This window comes from Gouania willdenowi, chromosome 3 (genome assembly GCF_900634775.1).
Source record: "Gouania willdenowi chromosome 3, fGouWil2.1, whole genome shotgun sequence".
In the NCBI taxonomy this organism is placed as follows: domain Eukaryota; kingdom Metazoa; phylum Chordata; class Actinopteri; order Blenniiformes; family Gobiesocidae; genus Gouania; species Gouania willdenowi.
The window spans coordinates 16,930,613-16,952,969 of NC_041046.1; the positions used below are offsets into that span (position 1 = coordinate 16,930,613).

Consider the following 22,357-nt stretch of genomic DNA (forward strand, 5'->3'; position numbering starts at 1 on the left):
TTTTACATACACACATTTGAGTAGCTGCGAATAAGACAAATTGTATGTATGCACACAAAAAAACCCCAGATGTCTTATAAAGTCACCGTATTGTGTGTAATATCGTATCCTTTTTTGTCATTTTGGTTACATGGGCAATGATGACACAAAGTAAATGTATATATTATAACTAAAAAAAAAAATAATTATGTCTTCAAATATAATATTTTATACAAAATGGGAGTTTTTGGGTGAAAGGACGTTTTATGGCGAAGGTTGGGATTAAATAATTAATTTCACATTGATAATCACATCATCAATTTAACATTTCCTACAGAGGCCCTCTGCGTTGGAATAGAATAAGATTCATATCCTGCTACTCGTACTCACTCTTTAAAAGGCAGTTAAAAAAACATCTTATCCATTTATAAATCATCTACTCTATGCCACCATGATTACAATCAATGTGTAATATGTACGCTTGTATTTGTATACATGTTTTAAGTTTGTATTTCTTTTTAGATCTTTTAATTCATATTTTGTTCACTATATTTCATTTTGATATTGATTTTTGTGTACTTTGTTTAAATATAATTTTTCCTCATATATCGAAGTTTAATTGTGCATTTTGTTAGCCCTTATTTTAAATTATTTGTGTCTGTTGAAAGGGGTGGAGCTCTTAGGGCTTCCCTCCTTGCACCTTGACAGAGTTCCTTTAGTCAATTTTAATTCAAGACTTTTTAAGACTTTTTATTGCCATTTGAAATTAAAATAAAAACCAACTTCACAGTAAATATAATTGGGGGAAAAAAAACATCACATCAGTTCGTATTTTTTTTCTAGTGTGTAGTTCAGACGTGCAACTGGCGGCCCCCAAAGTAAACACACAAAAATACACAAAATGACAGTACATTTTCCCACGTTGTTAATACATTAAAAAAAACAAAAACTAAAAAAGGAATGTTACCATTTTTTTTTTTAAATGTGAGACTAATTACAATCATAAAATCATACTTACAGTATGTGTTAAAATGTAAGACTTTTGAAACATTGATTTGAGTCATTTTAATGATAATTAAGACCTTATTTTTTAGATTCATGAATTTAATGCCTTTAAGACTTTTTAAGGATCTGCTTGAACCCTGCTTTAATGTTGTTTTTTATTGCGTGCTAAATAAATAAATGAAGAAGAAAAAACCTGAGATTGCCTTCATACAATTTAAGGAATTCAATTTGATTCAATAAATAATCTGGTTTTCTTGCATTCACATCTCGACCAAATGAAGGCAGCTAGGCTAAACCTAATATTTGCACTTTTTCTGTGGTGGCGATGTCTTAATTGCTGGATTAGCCAACATGAAGAGACACTTTTAGCTGCTTGTGCATTAAATGAGTCCAGCAAAAATGTTCAGTGGGTCATTTACGTCTAAAAATATTCGGCAGTCCCATCTGCTTCAGCACAGATCTGTGACAGACAGTGCTGGCTAAGAAAGGTGGTTCCTCCATCCAAGAGATTGGACTCAGCTTTGTGCCATTAACTGTAACTGTTCCATTAAAATCTGCACTAATGGCTTTTATAACACGTTCCATATTGACTAGTAGGTGTCATGCTACAATGTTTGTTTGTGACTTAATAAGTGACTCAGGTTTATTTAAACAGAATTTGAGGTTTTGTTGGAGCAAATGTGTTAGATAGGGTTTACAATCATAAATATTGTACTGTACTAGAAGAACAATGAATTAAACCAAGCTGGCTGTGGAGACGCGTGACTTACTGGAAGGCAAAAGTGCTGCCATAGAGCTTCTTGGCAGTGCGAAAACGGGCTTCCTTGGCTGGGGGGCTGCTGAGGAGCAAGAACTGGTGGGACGTGTGCATGAATTTCAGTTGCTGGCCAGATGAGAGGAAGAAAAAGACGGAAAGAATGAGTGTGAAGGCCTAGTACACCAGTACACGACCACATTAACAGGGGATGACGTTCAGGTTTCCTACCCGGCTCAGCGGCAGCTTGACGATATGAGACCTGTTACTAGAAATAATCCTGCACAAACACAGAGGTAGAAAGATTCACAGAAATCATTACGACAAACTGCTAATGTCAGACACAAGGTCACAGGGAAGAAGTGTTAGAATTGTATTCTTCGGTTCAAAAACTGTTCAAAAATCACAATGATGTGATGAGTTTTAAGTATGACGTTCAGTCTAACATTCCTGTAAAAACTACCAATATTGGATTTAGCGGCCATTGAATGTTAAAAACCTTACTCCTTTTCAAATCAAAATCATCTCTACCAATCTGCACATTCTCTGTAATTCTTATTCCATAATTTCTCCTACATTGTTTGTTTTTCTTTTCTTTTTTTGTATTATTATGTTTTATAATGTATTGCACTGTTTTCATAGTTCTGTTTTTATTGTAAAATGTCCTTGGGTGGCCTGAAAGGCACTTTTAAATAAAACATTATTATTATTATTATTATTATTATTATTATTATTATTATTGTGTTAAAACTAATTAAATATTTTATTTACCACTTGTGGTCGTTATGATTGTTGTTAATGTGACGTTGGGCTCCTTGAAATGAGCTATATACATTTAATTTATTATTATTATTACTATTATTACTTTTTTTTTATTTATTATTACTATTATTATTATTATTATCAAAATCCTGCTAATATTAATTAGCGTGTATGTGTGTGTGTAAACCTTGTCCTCTATCAGTCAATGAACTCTCAGTGAAATCTTACAATAAATAAGTACTCTTCCATTATTTTTGATTATTACTGACAACATCTGAACGGGTTATTCAAGGTAGAAGTAGCATTGGCTTAGTTTACCTGAGAAATGTACCCAAATGAGGCTTTTCTCCCCCCTCGTTGCTTATTATTTAATTCAACCAATGTGTGACTAAATGACATACAACTGATTAACAGATATAACATCATGGCTGATGTATTGTCATCTCCTCATTGTCAGTTAGTCTGTAAGTTACCCTTTCATTCCATGGCTCATGGAGGTTTCGTGTAAAATAGCGGACACGTAACACACTTTAGGTCAGATGAATCTCAGCTAGATATTCAAGCCGTTGCTCACTGAGCTGGCTCAGGCTCGCTCCCCATTTGCAACCTTGTTGCATGCCGGTTCCGTCTGACTGAACCTCTACAAACATAATCTCCACTTATCCATCCCTGACAAACAACTGATACCACTGCAATCCTATGTTTTTTTATATATTGGTTAAAGGAAAAAAGTGAAATGAAAATGTTTGTGTTGAAATCCTTGTTCTGTCTGTTTGTGATCTATCATAGATGGCAGCAGCACAGAGTCTCAGCAAGATTATCTCTGCTTCAATTACCAGTAAGTCCTGAGCTTTCTGAGAGTGAAGCTTGAGAGCTTAAAACCGTGTACTGCAAAACATTTTTGGGATGAGATTTTCTGTACTCACCACTGAAGCAGAGGGTGAGCCAAAGGGTCCAGTTTGTCCATCTGCTTCTTAATCTCTAGATATGATCCCTGGAAAAGCACAAATGGGTGAGCTTTTCTTTAGACTTACTGCTTAAAAACTCAAGGTAACATATTTTAGTTGTCAGATCTTAGATGGGAATGGTACAGCTGAAAATGTTGGGAATCACTGATAAACCCAAAATATACTGTAGGTTCTTACAGGGCAAGATAACACTGTAAACCTCTACTGTTAATAAAAAGGGTCCGTTTTTTAGCATTAGATTTTAAACAATTTGTGCAACACATTGTATGCAAAGTATGACAGATCTAACTACTCTAATGAATATGATGAATCTGAAAAGGTTTATTAATCAGCTATAAATGAAGCTTAATGGCCCTCCTTCTGTACCTGTGTCATCTCCCGGATCGACATTACGCTGTCCAGAGCTTTCTGCAGCCTTTCATAGTTCTTCTTCTGTGTTTGTAGTGTAGTGGCAAACATTCAAAATGTGCCATGAGAAGGGAAACAAAATACAAAAGTTAAAAACCACACAGATGCTTAAATTGTTAATAATGTGGACACTACGGTATTTAGTAGGGGGGAAATAGCTCAAATATTTGGTAACACGTATTAAATATCTAAAAATTAAATGTATGTGTTGATTTGGTTGAGAAGTAGAGCTGGAGCAGTGAGAATGCTGACCTTTGGGTTAAAGGCCAGGGTCTTGGGGTCATTGGGATCAACGACTGATGGGTAGGGCTCAAAAATGATGCTCTTCCGTGGGGACTCCAGGGCGGCTCGACACATCGCTACAAGTAGGTCCACCACCTGGAAAAAGAAACACCTTTAAATCCAAGGGCTTTAACTCACACAATGGCAAATGTTTCCAAAATTCATTACTGATAAACATCCCTATAACCTACAAATATTAAGAAACAAATAAACTACACTTGGTTGTATTGGGTTCTTTTAATATTCAATGAGCAAGTGATGCACAATTATCAGTATTAGCTGATATACTGTAAGCTTTAAAATTAGGTACCGGCCATTGGCGTTTCCGCAGATATAATTAACTGATAAAATGAACCCATAGACCTCATATACTTAATCATGTGTGTGGAGAGCAGACTGCAGGAGTGCTTGTAAGTCAACAGAGAGAAGAGGCACTTGACATATCTTTTTAACACATTCAAAACAGTTAGAATTAATCTAAATTGTTTTGTCTGAAAACAATTGTCATGAATAACTATGACATGTTTTAGGTTAAAATAAGTTGAAGTATTTTTCTTATTTTGCACAAGGAATTATTTCTGATGTTTCATCTTTTTCAGCTTTGCCTTACGTCTTTTGTTGAAGAATATTGATATTGGCTAAATGAGTTGTAAAACATCGACATTTCAAATATCGGCCAAAAATCCAATATCGTGCATCCCTACTTATAAGCTTCTTTCGTGTATGTCCTCACGCATCCAGCTCTATGTTATTTAGCCACACTCTTGTGTTGGAAGGTCATTAGTACAGGGGGCAGGTGGTGAAGATGTGGTCGGCGGTCTGCTCAGGCTCCTTAGGGTGTACTCACACTGGCAATTGGGGCCGTTCCAAGCTCACAGCAGGAATCCCCCCCTTCCCTGTCCCTTTTCTGGCACGGTAGAACGGACGTGATCACCAGCTCAACTCGGTTCCCACAGAGAAACACATCATCACGTTAATTTATGACACACGTATGGCGTTACGTCACCATTAAGCGACTCTGGGTTTGTTGTTGACAGTACCTTCTATTAATTTCATATTTTCTGTTGCGTAGAGTAACTATAAACCAAGATTTACCCAGACAAGTGCTCCTTTCACGGACTGGGTTTCCCAGGGCCCCTGAACGCATCACGTTAATTTAAATGACCGTAACTCTGCTCATATTTGTTCTATCGGATAAATTCCACCAGTTTATGAAAGATAATAAGTTGCTCTTTACAGCCAGTGTCGGTACATTGCGGTAATTTTACTCACACGTATCGGAAACATTAAAGATGCTGCTTTGTTTTGACGAAATCGACACAAGGAACAGAGAGAGAACCAAGTGAGTGAGAAAGAGAGAGATTAAAACAGACCAAATAACGGTGGATTTATTAAAAATGAAAGACTCTCTCTGACGATAAAAACCACCATGAATGGAGGTTCAAATGGATTTGAAAACAAAGGAGGAAACTGAGCCTATAAAGGTAAGATCAGTTTGATTTCTGGATCAATAAATGTCGTTCTGATTTTGTGGAGCTAGTCTTTGTGTACATTAATATAAGTGTAAATAGATGCTTTTAATGTGTGAAACAATTTAGGATAGTATCTGTTTAAACTTAGTGTGTGTGTGTGTGTGTGTGTGTCCATTTGAATCAGAATCAGAATCAGAATCAGCTTTATTGACCAGGTACAGTTTAGAACAATATTAGGAATTTGACTTGGTAGTTGCAGTGAAAGAAGACACATCAACACACCGGAGCAGCCATTTGCGGCGCCCACATTGAGCATATTTATCTCCATTACTTCCAGTTTTCCTTTTGATGAACATGATAATATGTAACTCTTCTTTTATTTCTTCTTCTTTAAGTCCAAGCAGGGCGGACACGCCCCTCCCTGGACATTAAAACCATGAGCTGATCCTAGTTTCCATCATCTGGTCAAGACCCATCACTTCCACAGACAACAAACATGGGACCATGGGATGCACTTATTTATTGAAATGTATATTAAATGATTATTTAATTTTCTGTAATTTTATTTTTTAGAAGATGTTTTTCATTGTTTCAATAATTTAGAGACTAAAGGAACAGATTGTTATAATGCATAATAAAGGTGATTTACTTGTCATCACTATTTTCAGATTGTTTTTAAGTCTTTGTATTAAGAAACTTTAACAGGACAACAATGATGTGCAGAGCTGCAGTAATGTTGACTTCATACAATAATAATAATAACAACCACTGCACATGCCACCAGAGATGCTTCCAGTGAATAATTTACAAATAAAAAAAAAGTTCACTGACGGTGACATTGAGATCTCAATGTCATCAGTGAACTTTTTTTTTTTTTTTTGTAAATTATTCACTGGAAGCTTAGATATTGTGTGACAAAGATATCAAAGTTTGTTGTTTTGAGAAGAGTCATATTTATGATTAAAAGTTATGATTGTATTATATTCTAAAGTTTAGAATTATCTGGCTCGTCTTCCTTTCTTTCTGTTCACAGCATAACCTTAATATAATATTTAATTATATAATATTTAGTTCTAAAAATGTGTTTACAGCTAATTTTACTGATTATTGTTACACATCATCCTGCATGTGCATTATATACAGTATAAATGTGTAGATTTAACCAACTGTTGGAGAAACCATTTTATTAAATACAAAGCAAACGACATGCAAACAGAAAAACTAAGTTAGAAATAGTGTATTTAAATTATGAAATTAGGAAGTTGTTAAAGTGCTGAGGTGCAGCGGAGGGTCTTCTTCTGCAGAGACGTGATGATGAGGAGTCCGAGTAAAACCCAAAATTTTATGGTAATTTTGAGGGTATAAACATGCATATAAACACATTACTGGTATATTAACCCATATAAACCAAAAAATATAGAAATGGGACATTTTACGGGTGCAAATGTGTAACATATTACTGGTATTTTGAGAACAGGACACATGTAGATTTCTGAGCAATTCATTATAGTTGTGCAGGACTAACAGGAACTCCACATACTGAAAATTGGTATTGCCCCATGTGCACTAACATGACACGACCTAAGAAGAGAACTAAAATAAGATTAAAAATAAATAAATAGTTGCAACAATTTGCAGTCTTGTTCCAGGTTCTGCTGTCATAATATTCCCATCCTTGTACTTCCAATGTTTAAATGTTTTGTTTTTAAGATTCGTGTTACATTTTGCAAAAGGTTGCACTTTATTTCTGGCTTATTGATTTTTGTTTGGAAAATTATTACCCTTTCTTTCAGACATTTCATTTATTTGGGCTTGTATTTGCGATGTTATGTTTTTGGTTACATTTAGATGAATAAATTAATACACTACACTTTGCTCCCCAAGACACTGTGTTTGTTTTCATTCAACAGAGTTTGTGAGTATGTGTCCCAGAACACTGAAACACCATATATATATATATTTATATTATTTATACATTAGCAGCAGTACAATGTCCAATTTCCATTTTTTCTGGGTTATATAATAGCCAACCACATGTGTCCTGTCCACAAAATACCAGTAATATGTTACACATTTGCAGCAATAAAATGTCCCATTTCCATATTTTCTGGTTTATATGGGTTAATATACCAGTAATATGTGTTTATATGTATATTTATACCCTCGGAAATACCCGGACCTGATGATAAGCTGCTACACTCCGTTACTGTCCCGCTGTCGGCTGAACAAAGAGAAGTCCTGACGGTTATGTTGTCCTCTGCCTCATGAGTTCTCTGTGGTGTCGTTCAAATATATATCAGGTAACGCCAACTCTGAACTTTTCATCGGCTAATGAGCACTTCTGACACCGCTATCATTGCGGAATGCGGATGTTTATGTGCCGTAAAGCGTCGCGCGGTACCAACGTCATCACATTTTGCGCGCGGGTCGAGTCGAGTTGTGCGTGCGCATGCGCGGCAAACCGTGCCAGTCTGGCACGCTGTTTGGACCACCTCTTCCAGCAGGACCATCGGGCCGTTACCCCCCTGCGGTGCAGTTCACACCTACGCAGGCCAGACAATGGCCCCCCTTGGTTTCACACATGCACAGAGCTGGTTAGGAACGGCCCTGGTTGCCAGTGTGAGTACACCCTTACACTCACATGAAGCACTGTCTGTTAGGCCCATTTCTTCCTGATACACCCAACCCCAGTGCGGAAGCGGCTGAAGAGGGTCCATTGTCTGTAAGGTAGTTGTTCTCCCTTGACGCCATCTCCAGGGTCCTGGATGTGCTGGTTGCTAGCCATGCCTTCGCAGAAAAGTCCTCTGGGATGAAATTGAGCAACTCTTTGGCCGCCATCTTGATGGAATGGCGGGACTTAAACCTGCTTAGAGGGGCCGGCTCCATTGTCATGGCATGCAGGATGTGCCAGTGGTGTTGTTTGGCTTTCCTAGACAGTAGCTGCCTTTCACTGTAAGGGCTGGTAGGTGGGGTGAGCTTTAGACAACTGGTCACAATTGTGAGTGGGTTTTACACAATCAGGATTTTTTGGCTGATCACTTATCAGTGAGTTTAAAAAAATATCACCGATCCAATCATATGAGGAAAGATGGATAGCAAATTTGATACCTTTTGTTTTTACTATCTGGTACCGATTTACGTAAAATCAAACAGTACCGTGTTTTGGTACCTATAGATGCATCCTTGGGACTGTGAGGGAGTGGAGGAGTAGGAGATTTCCCTCTTCACAGGTGCATAGCAGAAGTGGGGCACACACACGCACACAGGCATAACCCAACCCACAGAAATGTCCAATATTAAAGAGAACGTATAAGAGAGAGCCTCCCTCCACTGTCCACTCTTTAATCAGACTATATCTTCAGCCCTGCACTGGCTGAATAAACAACACAAACCGGTACACACAAACACAGCGACAGTAACAGCAGAAGCTGACTCAAGCAAACCGGGCCCAGTGCTCTGCTCTGACCGACAGATGTGAGTGAAATACTATAAAGCTGTGTCATGTAGAGAAAATATGTCAGTGGTGTCGAACGTAATGGGAGCATCCACAAAAACTTTCATCACGACAATGACGTTTTTGATTGGATCGCCGAATCAAGATATTATAGCCAATCACAATGTTGCAACTACAGAGCAATCACACTCCTCAGCCTCCCTGGGAAGGTTTATTCAGGGGTACTGGAGAGGAGGGTCCACCAGATAGTTGAACCTCAGATCCAGGAGGAGCAATGCGGTTTTCGTCCTGGTCGCGGAACTGTGGACCAGCTCTACACCCTCAGCAGGGTACTTGAGGTTGCATGGGAATTTGCTCAACCAGTCCACATGTGTTTTGTGGACTTAGAGTGTCCCTCGGGGATCCCTGTGAGGGTCCTCCGGGAGTATGAGGTACTGGACCCACTGATAAGGGCTGCCTGTTCCCTGTACGACATATGTCAGAGCTTGGTCCGCATTGCTGGCAGTAAGTCAAACTAGTTTTCAGTGATGGTTGGACTCCGCCAGGGCTGCCATTTGTCACCGATTCTGTTCACAGTTTTTATGGACATTCTGTATGTGTTATTTGAAGGACAGTCTTCTGTCTAGCTGTACAATAAGGTACTTGGGGGGCCTGCTGCGACTCCAAGCATTTGTTTTCCACATATATCTCCAGCTCCCTTTTTGCTTCTTTGTTGTTGAGGTGGAAATCCTCCTCCATTGCCTCCCACTTTGGTTGCTGCAGCATGATGGCAAGGTCATCTGAACCGGGTACCTGAACCTCCTGGAGGATGTCTCCAGTAAGTAATGGATGTACACGTTAATCCACACTTGTGACAGGACAAACCCCTGTGGGACTCCGTTTCTTTGCCTCCTGGGTCTGCTACGCTGACCGTTGCTGGTCTGGACAGTGAAACTGCAATTTGACAGCATATCCGTGATGAGGTTCATGATATGCAGGTCTAGCATGGTCCTTAGCAGCTTCAGGTGGAAACCATGGATCCAGACGTTGTCGTAGGCAGCAGTTAGATCAAGTAAAACTATTCCAGCTTTCATATTGCCCAGGAGGGCATCCTCAAGATTTTGAGTAAGCAGTTTAACCCGATCTACTGTTGACCCCCTCCGCCTTATACGCTAAAAATCTTTATGTGGGAGGAATTCAGTATCTCACCTCTGCTCCTGTGGCCACTTCCTCTGCAGCTCCAGACATCACACCCAGAGTGTAGAAGGAGAACACACACAGCTCCCTGGTGCACACTGCAGGCTGCGTGAACACACACACACACAGGAATGAAGCTGCACCACATAGGCAACAACATATCTTACTCCGTTATTGAAGAAATAACCTGTCAAGTAGGTATTATAGGTATTATACAATAATTAAATAGCTTTGTTTAAGCTGATACCTTGAGCATGGATCCATTCTGAAAGACATGCTGTTCATCACAGACCACACAGTACTCATTGAGTGTGGGGATCCTCTGCTCTGAATACTTCATTATCTGTGTGGGAGGGGAAAACAGTATAAAGCCTCCTCTTCAAACACTGCCACAGACAGGTGTCCAACACTACCAGTAAATTTACAACATACATGCATTAAAAACATTCCAGTACATTACATTGATACAAAACAATCAGCATGTTGTATCACACATGTTTATACCAAAAATTTACATTTCTAAACTTCTTGCTAGGGAGTAGGGCGAGGCGATATGGACCAAAATCCAAATCTTGATATTTTTTCTCAAAATTGCAAAATACAATATGAATCTCAATATTTTTAACTCAATAAAGTCTTACCAGAAAAAACTATTCCTGGATACATTTGCTGATGTAAAATGCCACACAAGCATCTTTATTAAAAAACAGCAGCACAATACGTGCCACTTTTGTCTTTTTCTCCTCTAAGGAACAGCAGGTGTGAGTGAGTTCTGTAGTGTGGCTTTTTAGGGGAAAGTCTGTGTTAGGACACACTCAGAAAACCATCTAACTGTACCATTCATGCTGTCCTGAGAAGTAGTGAAAGCAGAGACTCCTAAAACCAGTATATTTATAAAAAATAAACTATAAAATAAAATTCTATATTACAATTATCTATATTGCCAAAACAGATAACTCGATATATCTTCAGCCTCGATAGATTGCCCAGGGCTACTAGGAAGACATTTATGACATATGATTCTTACATTGCGGACATTAGCATATTATTTCATATAGTGCTCCATGGTGTCACACCGGAAGCTGAAGCCAAACAGAGTGTCTCCATTATGCAGACCAGTATGTGTTTGAGCTCTGACCTGCACTAAGAAGCCGTACTCCAAAGTGGGGATGTTCTTGCAGTGGCCGCCCGCCTGGGATGAGAAAAACAATTCAATCAGCTGCCTCGTGGTAATCTGCGCAGGGGCCCTGGCCGCCGGGACAGCCACAGTCTGATGAGTCAAGTGAAGACAAAGCATTATGGGAAAGAGTGTACCAGCAATGTAAGAGCAAAGGGAGGGGGAGGGCTGAGGTAGGGGAGAGTGCAGGTGGCAGGATAGGGGTAATGGATTGGATTACAGAGGTTTAAAGTACATTCATGTACATTCAGCAACCTTAAAAACAACTTTTAATCTAGTTTAACATTTTAATATTTGAGTTATCGCCAGTGGTACCAACCTGGCTGTTAGGAGGATAACTGAAAAGCTCCCCTTTGGGATTCTTCATGGTACAAGAAATAGAACGGTTCATCAGGCGTGTAACTCGGAGCTCAGGGACACTCAGCTTTCCTTTTAGGACCGTGTCTTGGATCAAAGGAAAACTGGGAGACCTGGAGAACAACAAAGCCAACAGAAAAGAACCGAACAATTTAACTACTCGAATGCAGGAAGAATCAAGACTGGGCATCGTCTTAGTATGGGAGGCTGCTACTCTCTCCACCTTTAGGTTAAACTCAAAACCTACTTATTCGCAAAAGCTTATATCATATAATAGTGTTAACTACTAGGAACAAAGCCCTAAACCTAAAAAATAGGAACGAAAAACTAAGATTATATAGTAGAATACCAACATTACATTCAAACACAATCCTCTATCTACACCAATAGTCCTCTATGAGTTGATGTCCAGTCAGACACAGTCGTGCTGAGTTGTAACCAACCCTTCACTCCTGATCCTCGTTGTATACCCACCACACTGCTTACCACGCAACACCATACTCATTCTACTCACACATAGTTTAGCACCAGGAGTTTCCATGCAGAAAAACCTGCTAATACTATATCATGTTTTTCTGCAGTCTGTACCTTCTCCTCACCCCTCTCTCTCTTTTTTCTGTTTCAGGTTCTGGAAGCTGGAGCAAACAGTTGCTGATCTATGGTTCACGGCTCAACTAGTCTGGTACACTGTGATGTTCTGTCTCTTTATCCTTTTCTGTTCTCCTCTTTCTGTTCACTAATCCCAACCAGTCAAAGCAGATGACTGCCACCTCTAAGCATGGTTCTGCTGGAGATTTCTGCCTGTTAAAATGGACTTGTTTCTTCCCACTGCCGCTGATGCTTGTTCATGTGGATTTGTTGTTTTTTTTTCTTTTCTTTTTTCTCTTAAAAATTTTATATTTTGATAGCGCTTTGAGATGACTATTGTTGTAATTGGCGCTATATAAATAAAATTTAATTGAATTTAAACTGATAGCAGAAAGCAACACACTGTAAATAAACGTGTAGATTAACTTTAAAGTCTACTTGATCAACACTGAAGATCAGGAGCTAAAATGTACCAATTTTTAATAGATGCAAAGATTTTTAACAGATGTTTTTACTCTGTAAAAAAAGATTATTACAATCATTAAAATAATCTTTTAACATTTTTTTTGAAAAATTACCGTATTTCAGTTGTAACATTAATATTGTGAGTATTGAGGCAGCTACTGCTAAGAACAGAGTCAATCATCCCATGCACCTTTAAAGCAACAGCAACTACTTTAAATACTTTATTGCTCGATACTATTGAACTGGTCTTTGGTCCAGATTACAGAACTATGAAAGTATCATTACTCGACTGCATGTTTGAAATAAAGTAAAATATGTATTATGTATATATTAAAATGTATTATATTAGAAAGTATTATGGAAATAGACAAGATTTATGTTCTTGTCACAAAAGTAGTGACTTACTGTTACTGAAAGTTGTAAAGTAGTAACTTTCAAGAATTTAGCAACATTTTCTTTTTGCCCCACAACTGTTAATTAATGTAAAAAAAAAAAGTTGTTTTTTTAATTGAAAATGGTATGCTAATATAAATCCATCACTGCATTGTGCACATTTTTCATTTTTTTTTTTGTTGTTGCAATTTATATATTCAATTGTTTTCTGTTTTCATATAGCACCAGTTTTTACTTGTACAGCTACCTTTTTGTGCAACGTTTTATTTCCATTTGTTGCATAGTTGAAATTAAGAATCACACAAACCCACCCCCCTATTTATTCATTCAAAAATACTGAATGTTTAGGAGCGAGACATACTTAGGAATGGGGGAGAAGATGCTGAGCCCGGCACGGAATTTCTTGATGGTTCCTCCAGCTTTAAACCAGCTGTGCCTTTTCTCCTGTTGGGCCTTAAGGAACTCATTACTGAGGTGTTTCCACTGTTGTGAGGTGAATGTGCTCAAGATTCTGTCACATTACATAAGAAGAAAAACATAACAGATGAATTCACCATGTATCTTGTGTTGAAAAACTGCATAGGAAAACTAACTGCATAAAGGGCACCAGTAGTCACAATGTATTTAACAAAAAAATTTGTTTAAAGTATTACTAAGAAACCAAATACAGTAGGTGCACCTTTAAGAAAAAAAAAAAAAAAAAGAAAAAAAAAAACTCATTAAAAGGACTTTTTGGAACAATTTTATACTTTCAGGCATCAACGATGAAGAGTCCCTATTTTGGTCAGGATATGACGCACTTTCGTTGATTCCTGCTAGCTGTTGCTAGGCAACAGTTGGTCAACATGTTTTTAACAATAGCCAAGTGTGAAGCCAATGGTGGCTATAACAAGAGAAAACCTTGCAGAAACATGTATTTTGAGTCCCAAAGCCAACTAACAACACTGTCAATTAGCTCCATAATATCGGTACAGGATACACACATTAATGGCAAAATCCGGTGGTATGCGAAGACCGTTTCAAGCCAAGCTGCTATGGGAGATATCTGCGGGCTAAGCTAATGGGCACCAAAGTTACATGTGAAATCAGACGCACAGAATTTCTTCACAGAATGTCTCAGTGTAGCTTGAAAATGTACAGGTTGGAGCTGCGAGCCTGTGTTTGCCCTCCAAGGGGCACGGTATCATACAACCGGCTTGTTTTCCCCGGTCAGTGTCGCTTTAAGTTGTTTTGGCCGCAGTTTTGGCCTACACGGGGTTAGCCCTCAGTTAGCAGCAGTGTTCTCACTTGAGCTAACGAAACAATTACAGCCTTGATCAGTGTTATTCACAGCTTCGGCTGTCGCTTTAAGTTGTTTTGGCCGCAGTTTTGGCCTGCACGGGGTTAGCCCTTAGTTAGCAGCAGTGCTCTCACTCGAGCTAACGAGGCGATTGCAGCCTCGGTCAGTGTTATTCACAGCTTCGGCTGTCGCTTTCTGTATCGCAACCTCAGTTGTTGTTTTCTTTTAGGAGTGGTTAGTTAGCAGCAGCGCTCCAACTCATGCAAACGAGGCGCTTAGAGCCCATTTAGTTTCGGCTCAGGCTGTGGTTTCCCGTTCAGCCAGTGTTCATGCTCAAGCTAACGACGTGCCCCGCAGCTTTGTTGGGGGATTCCTCGTGGCATAGGCTGCTTAGAACCTGGTTAGCCCGTCGCTCAGCAGCAGTGCTCCCGCTAGAGCTGTCGGCGTGCTGCACAGTATCTCCCGTTGACGGGAGCGTCCTCGCTCCCACTCCCGGTGCGCTACTGTCGCCATGGCCCGCTCCTGTGTGGATTGTCTGATTGGAAAGAGCAGTTAATTATCTGACACAAATCAGTGACAATTGACTTTACAACAGTTTTAAACAAGTTTGAGGGATAGGTAGTGTCCTGCCTATACTGAATTGGGACCAAGAGGAGAGGATGTCATCCAGCTGCCAAACTTGCCTTCATGGTGATCGCATTCATGTCGATACCTAGATATGTCACCTACTGGGAGGGATTCAGACAGCTCTTCCTCATGTTCACCCTTATCCCTAGGCTGGCCACATGGGCCAAAAGCCAGGCTGTATCCCTGGCTGTCTGAGCGCGGGAGGGCGCACAGACCAGCCAATCATCGATGTAAGGAAAAACCTTCAACCCATCTGCTTGCAGAGGAGCAAGGGCAGCAGCCACACAGTGAATACCCGGGGAGAGAGGGACAGTCCAAAGGGCAGTACCCTGAACTGATAGTGGTGCCCCAAGAAGGCGAATCGCAGAAACTACCAAAGTCACTGAAAGTAGCTGCTGTGAAACCTCTGTTAAAAAGGAGAACACTGGATGCCTCTATACTGGCTAACTATAGACCAATCAGCAACCTTCCATTCATGGCCAAGATCATTGAGAAGGTGGTCTTCAACCAACTGAGTCAATTCTTAACATTTAACAAAATATTTGATAAATTTCAGTCAGGTTTTCATTCTCATCACAGCACTGAAACTGCTCTTATCAAAGTGATCAATGACATAAGGTTGAACACTGATTCTGGAAAAGTATCTGTTCTCATTCTATTAGATCTAAGTGCTGCATTTGACACTGTAGATCATACAATTTTGTTGCACAGATTGCAAACATGGGATGGACTAAATGGAAAAGTAATGCAATGGTTTACGTCCTACTTGGAGGAGCAAAGTTATTTTGTAAGCATTGGAAACTTTGAATCTGACAGATTACCAATGTCCTGTGGGGTTCCTCAGGGCTCTGTTATTGGACCCCTTTATATACCTTTATATGCTTCCTTTAGGACAAATTTTACAGAACTGTAAGGTTGATTATCAGAGCTACGCAGATGACACACAACTATATCTATCACTAAACCCAGATGACTATGGTCCCATTGAGGTGTTGTGTGACTGCTTAGAAAAAGTAAACTGCTGGATGAGTGAAAACTTCCTTCAACTAAACCATGACAAGATGGAGGTGATTGTCTTTGGTAACAAGGAAAAGAGGACTGCTGTCAGCAATTATCTTGAGTCTCAATCTTTAAAAGCTAAAAACCAAGTCAAAAACCTTGGTGTTCTGATTGACTCAGATCTTACATTCAGCAGTCAGAACAAATCTATCACAAAAACAGCCTTCTACCACCTAAAGAACATCTCCAGAGTGAAAGGTTTAATGACTCAGAAAGATCAGGAGAAACTGGTCCATGCTTTTATCTCCAGCAGACTGGACTATTGTAATGGTCTTCTGACAGGAATCCCCCAAAAGATAATCAAACAGCTACAGCTGGTTCAGAACGCTGCAGCTCGGGTCTTAACCAGAACAAAGAGGTCAGAGCACATTACTCCAGTTTTAAATTCTTTACACTGGCTCCCAGTCAGCCTCAGAAGAGACTTTAAAGTTCTGCAGCTGGTGTATAAATCTGTGAATGGGTTTGGTCCAGAATACATCAGTGACATGTTAGTCAGGTATGAACCCAGCAGGTCTCTCAGATCTATGGACACAGGTCAGATAGTGGAGCCCAGAGTTCACAGTAAACATAGTGATGCTGCTTTTAGTTGTTATGCTGCAAAGAAGTGGAACAAACTGCCAGCAGAGCTGAAGTCAGCATCCAATGTGAACATTTTTAAATCGAAGTTAAAGGCACTTTTTTTCTCGACTGGGTATGATTGAGAGAGAGATTTTTGGTCATGTTGTTGATGTAATGTGTTTGTTGATGATTTGAATTGATTTTACTGATGATTTTAAATGTTCTTATTCGTTTTAAACAATTGAATGTTTTATCATGTAAAGCACATTGAGTTGCCTTGTGAATGAAATTTGCCATACAAATAAATTTGCCTTGCCTTGCCTTACCTTGCGTTCAGTTCCTGCGCCTAGCAGGCAAACTTTCAGCGGCATTATGGGTCATCCCCCTGGGCGTGCTGGTTCTTCGGCCTTTCCAGATATGGATCAACAGCCTACACCTGGACGCCAGGTTACACAGGATCTCTCACCCTGTGGGGAGAGAGGTCGTTTCTGGCACGGGGTGTGGCCCAGGTCGCCATTCCGTCCCGCAGAGAGACAGTGACGGTGGACACTTGCCCGGCGGGGTGGGGCACCGTCTGGCAGAAGCGGACGGTGCGTGCCCTGTGGTCGGCCCGGGACAGCATCAGGCGATTCACCCTGGAACATTTTATGCCCTTCACGAACAGGAAGCACGTCCTGGTCCGGTCGCACAACATGTCAGCAGTGGCGCAAATAAACCACCAGGGGGGCACCAGGTCACTGCAGTTACTACGAGTGACAGAATGTCTCTTATGCTGGGCTGTTCCCCGGCTGGCCAGCCTGAGAGTGAAAGGAAACAAAACTACGTGGCGGATTTCCTCTCTCGAAGTGGACCCCCTGCCTGGTGAATGGAGGCTTCACCCCGAGATGGTGAAACAGGGGAAACAGAGACAGACCTCTTCTCCTCGGAGGAGGCAACCCACTGCCCCCTTTGGTTCTCTTGGAAGGACACCTTCAGCCCCCTCGGGCAGGACGCCCTCGCACACCATTGGCCACGAGGCTCTACGCTTTTCCCCCTCTGCCCTTGATCCTGCCAACACTGCACAGGGTCTCCGAGCAGGGCCACCACCTGCTTCTGGTGGCTTCTCGGTGGCCAAGGAGGACCGGGTTTCCTCTTATGTGCAAGCTCTGTTGCTGTCAGCCGTGGCGCCTCCCCAGCAGGAGAGATCTCCTCTCACAGCTGGGGGATCAGATCTGGCACCCCGGCCCGGGGTGTCTCCAACTATGGGCCTGGCCATTGCAGGGGCCGAGCCACTGCTGAATGACTGCAATGATGCTGTCAGAGCCACCATCCTGAAGACGCTGGCTCCATCTACCCAAACGCAATATGAGAACAAGCTCAAGAGTAGTTCTCCGCCTGGTGTTCAGACAGGCAGCTGGACCCTATCCACTGCCCGGTGACTGCTATCCTGGGGTTTCTTCAGTTCCTCCTGGACAGTGGCCGCTCGCAGTCCACGCTGAAGGTCTTTGTTGCCGCGATTTCCAGCAGGCATGCCCTGGTGGACTCGGCCACAGTAGGCTTCCACCGGTTGGTACTCTCTTCCTAAAAGGGGCCTTAAGGCTCTGGCCTTCAAAGATTCAGAGGGCCCCGGCATGGGACCTGCCCCTGGTACTTGAGGCGCTGGGTAGACATCCCTTCGAGCCCTTGGCACAAGTGGAGCTCAAGTGGGTGTCGGTGAAAACCACATTTCTCTTAGCCATTGTCTCAACCTCAAACACATGTTTGAGGTGGCACCCTGAAGGGGGTGGGGTCACATTGTGGCCGAACATAGCCTTTCTCCCGAAGGTATTGTCACCCTCGTATGTTAATTAGCCAAACTGGTTGGCACGCTTGGTACCAGCATCAGAAGGGGTGTCAGAACTGCTGTGTCCAGTTCAGGCCCTGGAGACTTGCATTAACGCTACATCAAGCATTCGCCGATGCGAGCAGCTGTTCGTCTGCTACGGCGGCCCTACACAGGGCAGGGCCCTTTAAAAACAGAGGCTATCCCACTGGGTGGTGGATGCCATTACACATGCCTAAACAGCCAGTGCTCTCCCTCCACCATCCAGGGTGAGATGTCACTCAACGAGAAGTGTATCTACTTCATGGGCTTCCCTGAAGGGAGTACCCATTGAAGCGGTTTGTGCTGCATCCTCGTGGACCTCGCCCAGCACTACCAGATTCTACAGGGTCAACGTGGCTATGCCGCCTCCTTTGGGAGCGATCTTGGCCGTCAATCCCTCAGCATCCACTATGTGTCTGGATTCCTGAAATAGAATGAAAGTTACGTACGTAACTACGGTTCTATGGATCCCGGATGACCACCAGAGAGTTCAGTCACTCGGAATCACCGTGGTTTCGTGAGAACATTCACAGGTGACTCTATTGGTATAGGTGTTCAACCATCCGGGATTCATAGATCCGTAGTTAGGCACGTAACTTTCGATATCCCTTCATGCAGCTTTCATCACAGTTGCTAGCCATATTTGTGCATTTCCAACACCCACAGCCATGTCTCGTTTCTGCTGCTAATTCTGCATGATGAGTTGGCACAGGTATGTATATATGAAGCAGGTAGTTGGTGAGAACGGTGACCTTTAACCGTGAAGGAGAGGTTACACACAGCTGATTCGCGGCAAAAGCTAACAGAAAAACTACACTTCCCACAATGTAAACACACCTGTTGCGCCTCTACCTCCCACAATGCACCATTTCTATAAAGTGACAGGCCAGGTCGATCAACTAAAGTGTGTCACATTCTGTTCAAAATGGCGGCTCATCATAATTTATGCCTGAAGATATATAATCGTCCTAAAAAGTCCTTTTTGTGTGCACATATTTTGTTTATTTGTTATACATTGAACACATTTTTTGTTATACAGTATACATTTTCACTACTGGTATCGGCCTGATTGTATTGCTGTAATTGTAAATCAGGCTAAAGGCTAAGCGTGGGGTGTGATTTACTATAGGACATGGGTCACAAAACACATACTTTTTGAGTTGCAAGCCGAGACTGAAGCCTTCTTTATTTGAGGGCTGGAACACTTCCACTGAGGGCTCTGGAAAGATGAATAAGATTATTACAAAGCACACACAAGCTCTGTTTATCACACTTCCACTTCTACTATACACATTGTACTCACCTCCCACACTGGGTGACCGACACAAACACCTAAACTCCCTCTCAGTAAACCAACATTCACACTGACATCTTTACTCACCGGGTCCGTCTAGGTACTGAGAAAGAGAAAAGCGCAGTCTCAGAATAATGGGCTCTGTTCGGATCACTTTCCAAGCTGTGGCAACCTCCTCCTGAGTCACACACACACACATGCACACAAATATATAATGTTGGCATTCTAATTAGGGTCATTTCTCATCACATGAATAAATGATGAGCACATGCTGCATTATAAATGACGTGAAACTTTGCAAAATGTCAACGTTGGAATACTATTAAGCAGCAGAGTCGAAGGAGGCATTTGCAGTGACTGCAGACTCACATCTAAGAAACCGATGTTAATGTGAAGATCAATGTCCACATCATCGATGGTTCCATACTCTCTGCTCAGAGATAAAAACAGACACGATCAACATACCATTCAGACATGTTGCATGGATCAGTTTAAGAGAGAGTTGTACCTGACGGACACGGCACTGTCGGTGTAAATGTCTTTCACGGCCTCGATGTCTGCGTCGAGTTGAGGGTGGCGGTACAGGTCAGCGGCACAACTCCCCTGCAACAAGCAGCACTGGTCACAGTTATAGCAGGGAATCAATTCTCAGTGGTTTCTTAACTTCCATCAAACATTCCCCAGCACCCATCATTCCATTGTACATCTACATCGATACATTTTACACCAAAGTGGTCAATAATAATAAAATACACACATACAAAAGTAATTCATATCCTATTAACGTCAAGTCAGGAATTATTAAAGGAGCATAGGGCAGGATCAACAAATCAGACTCCATATTGACATCAAGGTTGTTTAGAATAACTGCAGCTTTAAGCCAAACTGGTGTGGGGGCGTGCATCCACTGTTTAGCACCGCAGCTGATAACGTGACTAGAGGATGGATACCCTATCAAAGCCGGATGGAACCTGACGGGTCGGGTTCGAACAGATATTTAGCACTGGTTCTCGGGTTTGGTCACATATAGTCCTTTGCACACAGCGTTCTTCCATTCCTGCTGTAGTAGCGAGCGCAGAATCAGCGCTGCAGGCAGAAACGTGGAGCAGAGGAGGACAGCTATGAAGTCATTGAAACATTTATTTTTCTGCACAAGAACATGGATTATCCTTAGTTTTGATACATGAATCATGTAAATAGAGCCACTAGGTCTCTAGCGTGCTCTGCAAGCACCCGTATGTTAATCTGATGCTGACTAACAGTTGTTTGTTAATAAAAGTGAGCTTACCACGAAAACAACTTAGGTTTTAACCGTCGGGTTGGACTCGGACGAGAAAATGCTGCCCGATCCGCACTCCAACTGTGACACGGTTATTTGTTTACTCGCCGTTCACGTGAGTGTTTATTGCATCCGTGGAACCAAACCGTAGTTTGGTCCACCGCGCTTGTCTTCTTTCAGTCTCCATGCAGTTATCTTCTTCTTCTTTATTTACGGCAGAGTGGGCGCCTCTCCAAGTCATCGAGAACGCACATCAGTATCCTTTGACGTCAAGTATGCTTGGCCACGCTGGAAATTCGACCCCGGAATTGCAGAACAAAATGCATCACAAAGTCTGTTCAAGGCAATTGGGAGGTGTGGGCTCATTCTCTTTGGTTTCAAACGCTTCATCACCCATTAGCATTAAAAGACTTAAGGTCTGTGTAAAGCAGAAATAAATTTGTGATATGAGTTTGTCACAACACAGAAACATGTGTCATTGACCACTGAACCAAATTTGAAAGATGAAAAAAATCATTAAGTATATAAAACTAGATCTCAAACTTATGGAAAAACAAGCACTTCTCTACGCTCTGGAACGCTAGGGGCGTGTCAGAGGTGCTGGAACCATGCTCACGCGCAGAAATGGCACCGCCTCTGTGTACTGTCATTCGCTTTCCAAAAGTGCTCAAATCAGGTCAGCGGAAAGGTACGCTCCGCCCGAGTTCGAATATGTGCATCTCTCCCGGGTTGAGTCAGAACTGCGCCCGCTAGAGGTAAAACTTACAATTGCGGTGCAAAAAAACTGCTCATTTCATGGAAAATGTAGCACCAGCGGACGCGTTTTATTCCCCCAAGTCAGAATTTGTGGTTTGTTTTTGGCTACGGGCTGAACTGCACTCACTAGAGATCACGGAAATTTGGTGTGCTTCAGCAGCAGAGTCAGGTTTATGCTAATGATCACACCATTATGTAATGCGGCTATGATTTCTGACCCGCTCATTAAATCTTGAACACAGAAATTTGAAACATAGGTTGTGAAGCCTAGCTCCACAATTATATTATAAATGGTTGAATGGCTTTTTTACATGTTTTAAGGAATACATTTATGACCTATTTAATGTGTTTGGAAGAAAATGGCTGAATTTGCTTTACCCATTTTTTCACAAATCCTGCTACCCTATGCTCCTTTAACTTGC

At 41.5% G+C, this 22,357-nt stretch overlaps 1 protein-coding gene across 7 annotated transcripts in view; it reads right to left on the minus strand.

Annotated features, from left to right (window-relative positions):
• Positions 1-22,357, minus strand: part of LOC114458020 (protein mono-ADP-ribosyltransferase PARP6) — a 47,951-nt gene that overhangs the window by 16,453 nt on the left and 9,141 nt on the right. For 3 of the 7 annotated variants that reach the window (XR_003672985.1, XM_028440268.1, XM_028440260.1), the window contains 14 exons: positions 20,409-20,518; positions 20,270-20,330; positions 19,988-20,078; positions 19,759-19,825; positions 13,602-13,751; positions 11,757-11,907; positions 11,399-11,530; positions 10,508-10,603; positions 10,273-10,365; positions 4,129-4,254; positions 3,835-3,900; positions 3,427-3,494; positions 1,970-2,018; positions 1,755-1,867 (listed from right to left, as the gene is read on the minus strand). Coding sequence is in view for 6 of the 7 variants with exons in the window: in XM_028440268.1 (XP_028296069.1) it covers positions 1,755-1,867; positions 1,970-2,018; positions 3,427-3,494; positions 3,835-3,900; positions 4,129-4,254; positions 10,273-10,365; positions 10,508-10,603; positions 11,399-11,530; positions 11,757-11,907; positions 13,602-13,751; positions 19,759-19,825; positions 19,988-20,078; positions 20,270-20,330; positions 20,409-20,518 (1,373 nt within the window). In the remaining variant the exon portion in view is untranslated. The remainder of the gene's footprint in view (positions 1-1,754; positions 1,868-1,969; positions 2,019-3,426; positions 3,495-3,834; positions 3,901-4,128; positions 4,255-10,272; positions 10,366-10,507; positions 10,604-11,398; positions 11,531-11,756; positions 11,908-13,601; positions 13,752-19,758; positions 19,826-19,987; positions 20,079-20,269; positions 20,331-20,408; positions 20,519-22,357) is intronic. The other 4 variants (XM_028440295.1, XM_028440281.1, XM_028440288.1 and 1 more) reach the window with 4 other exon arrangements.